The sequence below is a fragment of the Aotus nancymaae genome, unplaced genomic scaffold, assembly GCF_030222135.1.
Source record: "Aotus nancymaae isolate 86718 unplaced genomic scaffold, 86718_ANA_hifiasm-v0.15.2.pri h1tg000260l, whole genome shotgun sequence".
NCBI classification, from domain to species: Eukaryota; Metazoa; Chordata; class Mammalia; order Primates; family Aotidae; genus Aotus; species Aotus nancymaae.
Window position 1 is genome coordinate 100,708 of NW_026988675.1, and position 13,233 is coordinate 113,940.

The window sequence follows — 13,233 nt, forward strand, 5'->3', positions numbered from 1 at the left end:
TGGGCTGTGTGTGAGGAGGGCTCCTCTGGCCGGGCAGCAGGACCCTCAGCTCGCTCTCTCTCTCTCTCTCTTTTTTTTTTTTTGGTCTCTTTACAGAAGAATTACTTTAAGGACTTGCCCAAAGCCCACACCGCCTGCGAGGGGGCTCTGAACGGGATGACGTTTTACATGGGGCTGCAGGCTGAGGATGGGCACTGGACGGGTGATTACGGTGGCCCACTTTTCCTCCTGCCAGGTAGGAGTGTGCTGCCCCAGCCTGAGGGTGCGGCCACCCTGGGTCATCCTTGGGATCCTGGCCCAGCCTGGTCTAGGGTTTTGATGAAGAGGTGAAAATCCGGGAGCTTACATAGGAAAGGACTAGCAAACTCTGCCCCGTGTCAAAGTCCACGTGCTGTCGGTGCTAGGGGATCAGCTAGCCTTGGCCATGTAGGATGACAGGCCCTCTGATAAGGGAAGCAAGTGGTTCTCTAGGGGTCTGTTGCCTTGAGGGAGGAGGAAGGTGGGCTTTGAAGTCTCAGCACAGAGTGGGATGGGCATTCCAGGTGGAAGGCCCAGCCTATGCCAAGGGGCTGTAGGTGGGCCGAGTGGTGGGTGGGAAGCTGATAACTGCTGTGAACTTATCTTGAGCTATTGCAGGGGAGCTCATGCAGGGGAGCTTCAGGTTCAGACCAGTGAGTAGGAGGGGGATAGCAGTTGGACTGCCTGGGTACTGAACTGCTTTGGCTACACGAGACTATTTTGCATCCTGGGAGTGTTTCTTCACAGAAATCCTCAGCCTTGTAAAATGGGAAATTCCCTACGCAATAGGACCTTCTCCCTAGGACTTGTGCTCACATTGTTTCACTGACGTGAGTTCCTACATAAGTAGGGTTTCTTTCCGTGATAGCTCATTGATACGTCGTTTTCTTTTACCACGCTGTCGATTTAAAGTTCTTATATACCTTCGTCGCCTTTCTTTTTAAAACATCTCTTAGCTGTGTCTATCCATTTACTCATCCAAATTGCCTTTATCCTGATTCTGTCCCAGAATAAAACCTGTTGGGACTTTGAATGAAGTTGCATCGGGCTTACGTGTTAGTTTGGGAAGAGTTGGCCTTTAATGTTAAAAATGGTTCCATGGTGTTTACTGCAGTCCAAGCCCTCCTCAAGGCCTGCTCTTCTTTTAGTCCTTAGAATAAGCCTAATGGGATCCATTAGGAAACCGAGGCATATTTATTCCAGGCCACCAGACTAGCAAGATGAGCACTGGGATTCCATCTCTGCTTTGACTCCCAGCCCTGCTGCCACCTGGACTGTACAGCACTGAGTTTTTCTGTCCTGGGATTTGAGGGCCTGTCGTTAGGGGAAGTTGAGGTGCTCTTTCTTCCCTTGGCTCATGGTAAGACGATGACATAGAGTTGGTCAGGAGATGAGTCAGCCTCACTTTGCCTCTGTAGCCTCATCTGTGACTGGATTGGAATCAGGTTTGGTTATGTGCAGTGTCAGGCACGCTGTGGTGTTTGGTCAGTGGGGTTACTGTGTTGTTTTGTTCTTGCTGCTTTGGCTCTGGGCTGAGCTTGCTGGGACCCTTCCTGTGGGCTGGCTGTGAGTTGGGTCTTTTCTTCCTTCTTTCTGGACTTTGGAAAATGCTCCTGGAGTCCACGATCCTGTGTAGACAGCTCCCGTCGAGTGTGCCTGTGTGGCACTGGGCAGCACTGTGGTGAGCACTGAAAGGGCTCTGACCTAGCCCCACCATTTACTGGCTGTGCCTCAGTTTCCTTGCCTGTAAGATCAGGAAGATGCTGGCTCTGCAGACCGGCTCTGCTCCTGTCTGCACATTTCCCTGTCCTAACAGCATCATAACTGATAGGAAGAGACGGGCGTGTTTTGGGATAGCTCATTTTATGTGAACCCGTGCAGTGTTTCTCAGCCCATCTCTCCTTCCAGGGCATGTCTGTATGCTTTGTCCACTAGGGCTTCTGATGCTCTAAGCCAGAGTCAGGCATTCATTCCATGGCACATGTGGCTGGGGTCTGCCCTGAGACCTGCCCCATGCCAGGCTCTGGGGGCGCATGGCTGATGGAACCAAGCATGGGGAGTGGAGGTGGAGGGTGGCCTGTGAGCACCGTGCCTGAGAGGACCAGGCTGGGGACGGAGGTTCTTAGTAGATAATATTTATTGTCGCTCCCTCCCCACTGACATTTGCAAAGCGGCATATGCTTATAAAAAATCTATGAAACAGAAAAATATGAATAAGCAAGTAGGTATTACCCCATCCAAGGGTGAGCAGTTTTGTATTTTTTTCCCAGCAGATGTTAAAGCAAGACCAACACTCTCCCCTCATGGAGGGTCCACTGATCTAAAGTGCTGGTTCCTTTTGGACCTTCGGGGCACTTGGGGGAGGCCTTCCTGAGGTGCTGTGCAGTGTTTGGTGTTTCTCTGACCCAGAGGGTCATGCGAGCCAGGCGTGGCTGAGTGGGCTCTGCAGGCCCTAGGCAGGGAGCATCGCCTGTGCTGTGGCTGACGTCTTCTCTGGCCCTGTGCCCAAAGTGCCTGTTGGCCTGGGAGGAATTGCCTTTCCAGGGGTGTTTTTATGGGAAGTAGGTAGCTCCCTGTTGGAGTGGGGTACTCAGGAGGAAAGGGGCCTGGTCTTAGCAGCGATGCCCACCTCCCCAAAGCGAGGAACATCTCTCCTGCCACACAGGCCTCCTGATCACTTGCCACGTGGCACGCATCCCTCTGCCAGCCGGATACAGAGAAGAGATTGTGCGGTATCTGCGGTCAGTGCAGCTACCCGACGGCGGCTGGGGCCTGTGAGTGTGCCTGCCCCGGTGTCACTGCACACGCACGTGTGCGTTCTCATGTGGGAGATGCTTGGGTTTCCAGGCAGCTGCCAGGGGGGTAGGAGGATGGCAGCTATGGGCCTGGGGTGGGTTGGGGAGAGCCTAGCAGGACGGGAGTGGGCTGAGGCTGTGCAGGTGGGGCCTTGGCGTCATAGTTATTCCTATATATGGTCATAAAGAATCCCATAGCTATTCACATTAATCATAAATATACGTATAGACAATCGTGTAATCTTTAATCTCACTAATAAGTCTCAGGTCAAGAAGTATGGAACCGAAGTGGTGTTGGGAAAGAGGTGACCCTAAGGTAGATACTCTAAGCCCTCTGTCACGCCCGCATAAGGGCTGCTGGAGGACGCCTCGGCCGTGCGGCAGTGCCAGTGCTGGGAAAGTGCCTGCTGTTTAGCCAGCTAGGGACGGAGACGTCCAAGATGACTGAGACGTCGCCTTCCTTGGGGGAGTGAGGAGAAAACTCCACTTCTCCAAGCTCTTGTGGTAGGCCTGGCGGCTGTCAGGGAGGCCCGCAGACGTCCAGGGGACTTAATTGTCTCTGTGTGACGCTGTGCCTCAGCGGTCACGTTCCACGTCTACTTTCACGTTCTGCGTCAGCACCTGGTTCTTCTCTTTCTTCTCAGATAAGAATTAGTAATAGTAAAATAAATTTTAATGTCCTTGATATTCTTGACAAGTGTGAAAAAAGTGCTGACGCCTTAGGTTTTCTCCTCGCCTCGGCTTCTTGAAAATCCTGAGCCCCTGTCTCCAAGACATGTGACTTACCTGACCCTGTCACTGACCACCGTTGCCTCAGCCTTTCTACCCTGCTCCCTGCTTAGTACTCAGTAAAAGTCAGAGTGTCCAGGCCCTCGGGTGCACCGCCGGTCTCCAAGATTTGGTAGCGGTGGACCCCTGGCCCAAACTCTCTTTTCTCTATCTCTGTGTCTTGTGTCTTTATTTCCACAGTTTCTTGTCTTCACACCTGGAGAGAAGGACTACTTCATGACCTGAGACTTACTAGTAAAATTAGAGATGATATGATTGTATATATGTATATATTTATGATTGCATGTAAATAGTTATGTGATTTTGATTATATATAGGAATAACTATGTAACTATATCTCTAATTCTTTTCTAATTCAGTATTTATATGAAAACTGACTGAGGCCTCAGACTCTTGCCTCAGCTCTTGCAGGGCTTCCCCACACGGACTCTGGGCTGGCAGCAGGTGGAGGCAGCTGGACAGCTTTCCTGCAGCGTGGCACACACTGGGAGCAGAGCCGTAGCCCAGAGTGGACCGCCCTCGGGAAGGTGTCGAGCAGGCGGGCTAGGTGGATGGAGCGGGGCTCGGGTGGCGTGGGAGGTGCATGAACTGGAGAGCGGCCGCTCAGGTGTCTCCTGTGTTGGCGTGTTATGTCAGGGTAAGGGATGTTGGCATTCTTAGTTTGCTGAGGAAACTCCAGAAAGTTTTGCTTTATTTCTTAGAAGTAAGGACAGATACCAGTTTCCCACCTGTGCTCTGCTCCCGTAGGCACATTGAGGATAAGTCCACTGTGTTTGGGACTGCACTCAACTATGTCTGTCTCAGAATTCTGGGTGTTGGGCCTGATGATCCTGACGTGGTACGCGCCCGGAACCTTCTTCACAAGAAAGGTATGCCCCGTGCAGCACGTGCTGGGTCAAGGGATCATGTCAGCTCTATAACGAGCTCTCACAAACGAGATATAGAAAGGTGCACCTCCAGATGAAACAGTGGGCAAAACACATCAACAGGGAATTTGTCAAAGCAGAAATAGGCAGAAACTGTTTAACCGATGCATAATTTCTTAAAAAGCAAATTGAGAGCCAGGTACAGTGGCTCATGCCTGTAATTCCAGCACTTTGGGAGACTAAGGTGAGCCTAGGAGTTTGAGGCCAGCCTGGGCAACATAGTGAGACCCTGTCTTTACAAAAACAATAAAATATTAGCCAGGTGTGATGGTATGCACCTGTGGTCCCAGCTACTTGTAGGCTAATAAGGCAGGAGGATCACTTGAGCCCAGGAGTTCTGGGTTGCAGTGAGCTGATTGTACCACTGCACTCCAGCCTGGGTGGCAGAGTGAGACCGTGTCTCTTAAAAAAAAAAAAAAAGCAAAGCAAATTAAGACAACCAGGTAATCATTTGTTTCCTGAATTGACCAAGACTTAAACGAAACACATTAATATGTTGCTTGAGGAAGAACACAGGAAGCCACCTTCTGGGGGCAGCCTGGCTGCAGGCGGGGGCAGCCGTGCAGCTTGCACCTGTCAAGCCTGGCCTGGCTACCTCTCCTCTTGCCTGTCGGCCCTGACGGTGATTTCAGCCGAGGGAATCCATGGCTCCTGCTGCTCCAAGAAAGTCTAGCTCATGTTGTGGCTCTGCAGAGCCTGGCCTGGTTTTTGCCCCCGGCCTTTCCCAGACCTTCCGTAGCCCATCATGCCTGCCTGCTCTCTGCTGCATGCACAGGGGTGACCTGTGAGCTCCTCAAAGGTCCTTACTACACCAGGGCTCACCATGCACTGGAGCCTCTTACCTTCCACTCCCGCCCCGGTGGCTCACAGTTGCAGTGTTACTTCTTCGAGGGCCCCTTCCTGACCTGCCGTGCCAGGTGGAGTGTCCTGTAATGCATTCCCATGAGACCCTGCCTCCTTCCTTCATGAGCTTGTCACTGTTGTCATCAGTTCACTGTCAGCCTTTGGTGTCTTCGATGCTGTGTTCCCAAGGCTGCTGACTGGTTCCCCGCCACAGTCCTGGCGCCTGCCTGGTGGAGGAATGTGCTCAGGCTGCACTTCAGCAGCTTCGTGGGTGTTGCTGGCTTTTGCATACCCTTTGGGGTTTGGAGCAGGGACTCCTCAGCAGTATGTTTAGACAGCATGGCTGTGCCGGAACTGAGTGCTGCTGGAAGTGGCTCTGGCACGTGGGGCCAGTGTGCCGGAGCTGCTCTGGAGTCTGGGGCTTGTCATTGTTCCCGTGCAGGACCAGTCTGCCAAGTGGACATGACAGACTGGGGCAGCTCAGGCTTGGCTCAGAGTGCGAGGCCGAGTGCGTGCTCTGACTGCCGCTCGTCGCCTTCTCCAGGCACGTGTGCACCTGGGCCCCTCGCTCGCCTGAGCACTGAGGTGTCCCTGGACCTTCCAGGTGGCTGTCTTCATGTGCTCCTTCCTGGGGCCAGGGGTTGGAAACACCTCTCCTGGGGCTGGAAACACTCCCAGGAAAGCCACTTGTTTCACCTAGGGGCCGTGCGTCCAGGGCATTTCTGAGCAGTCTGGAACCTGCTTCTCACATGGGCTTGCAAGATCGCATGAGGCTGCCCTTGGCTCATGGAGAGGGGCACGCTTGACTCCTGGAGGGCGAAGCTTCCCAGCTACAGACAGCGTGGGCTCTGCTGACAAGAAGCAGATGACACGGGCCTATTCTCTTTCCTCTCAGGTGGTGCTGTGGCCATCCCCTCCTGGGGGAAGTTCTGGCTGGCTGTCCTGAATGTTTACAGCTGGGAAGGCCTCAATACCCTGTTCCCAGAGATGTGGTATGCCTGCTGTTGGCTTGGTCGTCGGGTGGCTGCTGCTTCCCTGAAGAGTAGAGTGACAGGGACAGTGGTCAGGTGCAGGCTGTTAGACAGAGAGGGGTGGTGGTTCTGTGGGTGGGTGCAGTTAGGCTCCCGGCGGGGTCCTTGATCGAGCTGAGTCCTACAGGGATACAGAAAGGGGGTTCCCAGCTTGGCAGGAAGGCGGCTGTGCTGTGGATGGGGGTACCCTGAGTCAGGCTACAGGCAGGGCGGGGTGGCTTGCATCTTGTGGGAAACTGAGCATCTGTAGAAGTAGAAGGAGCTGTCCCTCCTGCAGCCTGCGCAGGGGCGTCCTGTGCTGCTGTTGCTGACCTTGTCTCCTTTGCTGCGGAATGTGAAACGTGTCCCAGCGTCACACCTCACCTGTGGACCCAGTGTGCTTGCCTTTAAAAGATCAGTGTTTGTTTTTCTAAACAGAACCGAATGCTTTTAAATACCCAGCAAAGCCAACATTAATTTCTTATTATCTAGTGTCTTTTTTTTTTTTTTTTTTTTGTGACAGAGTCTCGCTCTGTCACTCAGGCTGGAGTGCAGTGGCATGATCTCAGGTCACTGCAACTTCTGGCTCCTGGGTTCAAGTGATTCTCCTGCCTCAGCCTCCCAAGTAGCTCGGACTACAGCCATGCGCCATCGTGCCCAGCTAATTTTTGTATTTTTATTGGAGACAGGGTTTCACCATGTTGGCCAGGATGGTCTTGATCTCTTGATCTCGTGATCTGCCCACCTCAGCCTCTCAAACTGATAGGATTGCCTAGCCTGAAAGTAAACTTTAAATTTTGGAATAGTTTCCAATTTCTGGAAAAGTTGCAAAGAGAGCCAAGAGTATTCGCTGGGGCCCTCACCCCATATTCCCCTTGTTGATGTTTTACGTTACCAAGGTATGTTTGTTGCAGCTAAGAAACCCACAGACAATCCTAAGCATTTAGGAGCTCCCTCACCTGGCTGTAGGGTACAAAATGCTAACTGAACCAGGAGGTGCAGCTCCCTGGGGAGTGCACCGATGGCTCGACTGTCCCCCTCAGCAGCACGGTTGAGAAATGCCGCAGGTGCACTGATGCGGTGGGGAACAGCCACCCACCTGTGTCCGTGCTTGGAAGGGCCCAAGGTGTGGATCCTGGCGGAGTGGCAGGCTTCCGTCTTGCGGGTCTCCCACTGACTCCTGCTGTTGCCCCAGGCTGTTTCCTGACTGGGCACCGGCACACCCCTCCACACTGTGGTGCCACTGCCGGCAGGTCTACCTGCCCATGAGCTACTGCTACGCTGTTCGGCTGAGTGCCACGGAGGACCCGCTCATCCAGAGCCTCCGCCAGGTAGGACCTCATCAGGGAACAAAGCGAAGGCTTCTGGGGCTGGGACCCATAGGGCCTGGGGCTCCTGGAATCTCACCACACCTGTCCGCTCACCTGGGGGCCCTGTGGAACCGAGAGCCCTGTGAGCACAGTGGGCCTCCACCTTCCTCCAAGCTCTGCCCAGAGGGGACTCGTGCTATGGGACAGGCAGCAGCCGTTGCCCGGGGTTCTTAGGGGGACATCCAGGACTCAAGAGATGCAGGAGGCAGATGTACACTGTGTCCTCAGGAAGCAGGCCCTGAGGCGGGGTTTGAGGTGCAGGATGTCTATCAGGCCTGCCCTGGGGAAGGAGGAGGGGCAGAGGGAGGAAATGAGCTTCTGGGTAGGCCTGGGGCTCATGGAGTTGGGGAACTCCACAGAGTGGTCCGCACATAGCCACAATGGCCAGGCCTTCATGTACCCTCAGGGTCAGTTGCTGGAGGGCCCCCCGACACACACCCAGGAAGGGGCTGGTCCAGGGCCCTGAGGGTGGGTGGTGGGAGACTGCCCCTCCTGGTTTGAGCCAGGCTAGCCAGCTGCCCCCACCAGGAGCTCTATGTGGAGGACTTCGCCAGCATCAACTGGCAGGCGCAGAGGAACAACGTGGCCCCAGACGAGTTGTATACACCGCACAGCTGGCTGCTCCACGTGGTATATGGTGAGTGCCTCCTGAGGGGCTGGCAGGGCAGCCCGTGGTCGGGCTGTCCCACTCATTCATGAACTCATCCCCTGCCAGTGGCACTGGGCCATCTTTGTGCCAGGCCCCAGGAGGCGGGCCCTTCCACCCCGAGAACCGGCAGGGCTGACTTCCAGTCTCAGGAGCCCATCCCAAGCAAGGGTGTGTATAGGAGGTGTGGGGCGCCCCTCCTGGGCAGGGAAGGAGGAGCTCAGCAACCAAGTCTGGCGGTGGGGAAGGGGAACCCTGGGGAAGGGCAAGTCCAGGTGCGCGGGGCTCCAGGCGGAGGCCAGGGTCCTGGTGCCTGGCGTCCACTGACCCCTGTCCCCTGCAGCGTTCCTCAACCTGTACGAGAGCCACCACAGTGTCCGCCTGCGGGAGCAGGCCGTGCAGCAGCTGTATGAGCACATCGCGGCTGACGACCGATTCACCAAGAGCATCAGCATCGGCCCGGTCAGTGCCTCCGCCGGCCTCCGGCTGCAGCTGCTGGGGGTTGGGGTCCAGAGTAAAGTCCATGAGCTGGGAGTAGGGTCTCCTGGAGCCTAGTGCACCGCCATTTGGGAGGTGGCCCTCAGATCCCACAGGCGTTTGAGGCCTTCTGTCCTGGTTCCCTGCACGCCCAGCTCAGCGAAGCCGCCCCCCTACACTCGACCCTCCCTCCTGTTCTCCAGTTGCTCTTGTCCTGGGGGGTGCCTGGTCCTCCTGGAGGCCCTTCCTGAGATCTTTCTGGCCAGCTGGGAGGGGCGTTTTTTTCTCACTTGGTTCCTTCCGAATTCCCCTCCCCAAATAGTTGATTATTTGTCCTTCTCCCAGGGGGTTTAGAGAAGCCCAGGGTGGGTGGGAGTAGCAGGGTCCTCGGGTTCCACTCCTGATTCCTCCTGCCTAACCAGGGACTCGGACCTCTCTCTTCTGTGGGGCCCGCGGGGGGCCAGGTATGGGCTAGTTCAGTGGCCTTGGAGGGTGCAGTCCCCGGGCTGTGCTGGCGCAGGGCCGCCTCCTGACAGAGTCAGCAGCCCCTGGGCTGTGCCGTAGCTGCTGCGGTGTAGTGGGTTGGCCTTGGCATTCTCTGGATGTACCCCGGTGGCACTGGGCCACCGAGTCCCACCCTGATGCCGCATCTCGGGTTTTCTGGGCCTGATGCCACCTCAGTGAATCACAAATCCCGACTGACCTTGCAGCAGGTCCTCTGTTTTCCGGTCAGCAGTGACGTGGTTCTGTGTGGGTTTCGGTTCAATCCCATATAGAGCACATCTGTACTAAGCACGTTAGAAACATGCTTGCAATTGGATCTTGACTTGTAAGATCCAAAAATAAGAAGTAGGGGCCTCTGGAACAGTCTGCTCTGAGGAAGGAGGGGAGCAGACATTTCCTGCTACTGCAGTCCCATGTCCACACCTCTTCCTGGGCCCCTCAGGCCCTGCCTCTGTCCCCTGTGTTGTTTCTAAGGCGCCTGACAGCCCATGCCCCTCTGGTTGTGGGCTGGCCCCTATGGCTTCTCCTGGAACCCTTCACTTCTCACTGATGGAGTGCGGTCCCTCCTCATCCTAAGCCAGGCCATGGCCTTAGCTGACACTGCCTGTGTCTGAGTCAGGTCCTGGGTACACAGTTGTTGTCCATCCTCGCTCGGTCCCGCCCGTTAGAGCAGAAGGCCCCTTTCCTGGCCCTGAGTGAGCTGCATGGGACCCTGTCCCTGGGGGCTGCTGTGGGTCTGGATCAGAGCCCTGACAGGGCCATGTCTCCGGCAGATCTCGAAAACCATCAACATGCTTGTGCGCTGGTATGTGGACGGGCCCACCTCCCCTGCCTTCCAGGAGCACGTCTCCAGAATCCCGGACTATCTCTGGTGAGTGTGGCTGGGATGTGCTGGTGAGGCCTCTCAGTGCAGCCACACGAAGGCTGGATCTGAGCCTCGGCCGTATCCCAGTGAGGGGGCCACCACGGTGCCATCTGGGAACACCGCCAGGGAACACCGCCAGGGAACACTGCCAGGGAACACCGCCAGGGAACACCACCAGGGAACACCGCTAGGGAACACCGCCAGGGAACACCGCCAGGGAACACCGCCAGGGAACACCGCCAGGGAACACCACCAGGGAACACCGCTAGGGAACACCGCCAGGGAACACCACCAGGGAACACCACCAGGGAGCACCCACCACCAGGGAACACCACAAGGGAGCACCCACCACCAGGGAACACTGCTAAGGAACACCACCAGGGAACACCAACAAGGAACACCGCCAGGGAACACCACCAGGAAACACCGCCAGGGAACACCGCCAGGAAACAGCACCAGGCAACACCGCCAGGGAACACCACCAGGGAACACCAACAAGGAACACCACCAGGGACCAGTAGTGTCACCGAGGGTTGTAGAAGCCACCGAGGGTTGTCTTTGACTTGGAAGATTTGCCACCCAGTCGAAGAGTGGGGTGGTCCTAGAAGGTAGAGTGAGGAGGGGCGTGGTGGGCAGCAGGGCAGGTGCAGGTTGGCGTCAGGAAGGCCTGTGGACAAGGGGAGCTTGTCAGCCATGGAGTATGCCCTGAAGGTGGGCCCCTGTCGTGGATGGCACAGCACGGTCCCACGGTGGGAAGCCCTGGTTGGTCCCACAGCACCGAACACGGGCAGCAGGGCTGAGGCGGCCTGGGGTCGGGGGTCGGGGGTTGGGGAGCCTCCTGCCGCCCTTTGGCTTGGGTGCGCCCTTCCTGGGTGAGTGTGTCCTGTCTTCTCTAGCGTGTGGGCCTCACGCCCAGGACTCTAGCAGCCCAGCAGCCCAGCTGGGGCGGCATCCAGGCCAGTGCCAGGCCTTGGGGGAGGGGACAGATGCCCTCCCTGGGACCTCCCTGAGTGCAGGGTCTGCGTAGCCGGCTGGGCTTCCAGCTTTCTCCTCGCGCCTGACTTGGGCATTTTTGTCCTCACAGGATGGGCCTTGATGGCATGAAAATGCAGGTAAGGGCTGCAGGACTGCGGCTGCCGGATTCCTTTGCAGTCATTTCTACCCTTCACTACTTTTCCTTCTGGGTTCATTAAGATGCAGAAATAACTCCTCCTGGACCAAGTCCCGGCAGCGTGTGACCGGACGCTGAGTCAGTCGAGGTCTCTGGCTGTGTCCCCGTGGGTGCCGTCGGTCCCTGTGTGGGTGCCCACAGTTCTCGAGTGTCTGTCTGCAGCTGTCCTGTTTGCTCTTTGCCCTGATGGTCCGAGTGGGCCCACCCGTGTAACGACAGACCCGGAGCTGCAGACGCTCTCCTCTTGTTACCGTGGCAGGAGGCGGCTCTGGTTAGTGGGGGCCTCTCCTCCATGCACTCTTTTTGCTGCTGTTGTTGAGATGGAGTCTCGCTCTATTGCCCAGGCTGGAGTGCAGTGGCTCAATCTCGGCTCACTGCAACCTCCACCTCCCAGGTTCAGGTGATTCTCCTGCCTTAGCTTCCCTAGTAGCTGGGATTACAGGCATGCAGCACCACGCCCGGCTAATTTTTGTATTTTAGTAGAGACAAGGGTTTCACCATGTTGGCCAGGCTGGTCTCGAACTCCTGACCTCAGGTGATACGCCTGCCTTAATCTCCCAAAGTGCTGGCATTACAGGCGTGAGCCATTGCGCCCAGCGACACTCTTAAGAGGCTCCTTCTTAAGGTTGTGGGTGCACAGGACAGGAGCCTGGAGGGCCGTGGTGGCGTGTGGCTGGGCCTGGGAGCTGCCTGGGAACTTGCCCTAAGTGGGCTGGAACCCAGTCATGAGGGGCACCAAGCACGAGGGAGGGAGGCAGGCAGCCATCGCCACGTCCAGGGAGAGGAGGAGCAGGCGGGTGTGCTGGACACTTGGCCACGTGGCGTTAGTCGGTTTCTTTCTGGATCCTTCCCTGAGCTTTTAGAAGATACACTTGTTTCCAGGCACGGATGCCTGACCGTGTCCTTGCCCTCCAGGGGTTGTGCGTCTGCCACCACTGTGGGGGAGGCCCGAGGTGTCTCAGATTTCCCAGAAGTCTGTGGGCTAGAGTAGTCGAGAGCTGCGTTAGGAAGGGCCAGCGCTGTGTTCTGCTATACAGTCTGTGACGTCGGAAGCATCCGCCTGGGTGTGGCCTGCTCCGGGTGGAGGTTGTGGTGGTCTCCAGGTCATTGCTCTACGGAGCGGGTTGGTCATCGAGGTGGGAGGAGAACAGCCCGCTGCACAGGAACCGTGGGCTCCCTGCCTGCACTGTCTATGCCGTGTACTGCGGGTCCTTCTCTACGCCGTCCCGCTCAGCGTCTAGATTTTGTAGATGGTGCTGTCCTGGGTGTGGCCCTGGGGGCAGCAGGGCAGTGTTGAGGGCGGGGTCCTGGCTGACCCTGGTCCTGTCCTGGCTCTGGGGGCCCTGTAGACCCCAGTTCTGTCCAGCTGGGCTGAGCCTGTGCCCCTTTGTGCATTATCACAGTGGGTGTGTCAGAAGCCCAGACAGTGTTGCCCTGTGTGTTGTGGTCTGGTGAGGGTTATGCCCTGCGGGTCTGTCTTCTGTCCCCCACCTGGTTCAGTGTGGAAATGTGGAGTCTCCAGAGGTGTCCGGGGTGTCATGTTTGTGATGGACACACAGGGGCCCAGCACTGCCCGCCCCAGGGCTACTCTTGATGCCAGGTTTCCCCAGCCATGGGCTTTCACCCAGCTGGCCTTGAGCTCCCCCGAGGCTCCCTGGACACGGTCCATGTTTTGTGAAATGGTTTTCTAAACACATGCAAAGTGGATGAGTTACATGAGTAACGGCCCCAGAGCAGGCCCTGGCCTCCCTGCCCCTCCCTGACCAGCCCCCCACTGCGCCCTCTCTTCAGTGCACCTCGGGCTAATGAGGGCCTCTGT

General features: G+C 56.6%; 1 protein-coding gene across 1 annotated transcript in view; it reads left to right on the top strand.

The window, feature by feature from the left end:
- LOC135273092 (lanosterol synthase-like) overlaps positions 1 to 13,233 on the top strand; it is a 36,533-nt gene that overhangs the window by 57 nt on the left and 23,243 nt on the right. Inside the window, exons 2-9 of the mRNA XM_064372014.1 lie at positions 97 to 235; positions 4,304 to 4,471; positions 6,267 to 6,363; positions 7,577 to 7,712; positions 8,280 to 8,388; positions 8,741 to 8,859; positions 10,152 to 10,249; positions 11,328 to 11,355. Coding sequence (XP_064228084.1) covers positions 97 to 235; positions 4,304 to 4,471; positions 6,267 to 6,363; positions 7,577 to 7,712; positions 8,280 to 8,388; positions 8,741 to 8,859; positions 10,152 to 10,249; positions 11,328 to 11,355 — 894 coding nt within the window. The remainder of the gene's footprint in view (positions 1 to 96; positions 236 to 4,303; positions 4,472 to 6,266; positions 6,364 to 7,576; positions 7,713 to 8,279; positions 8,389 to 8,740; positions 8,860 to 10,151; positions 10,250 to 11,327; positions 11,356 to 13,233) is intronic.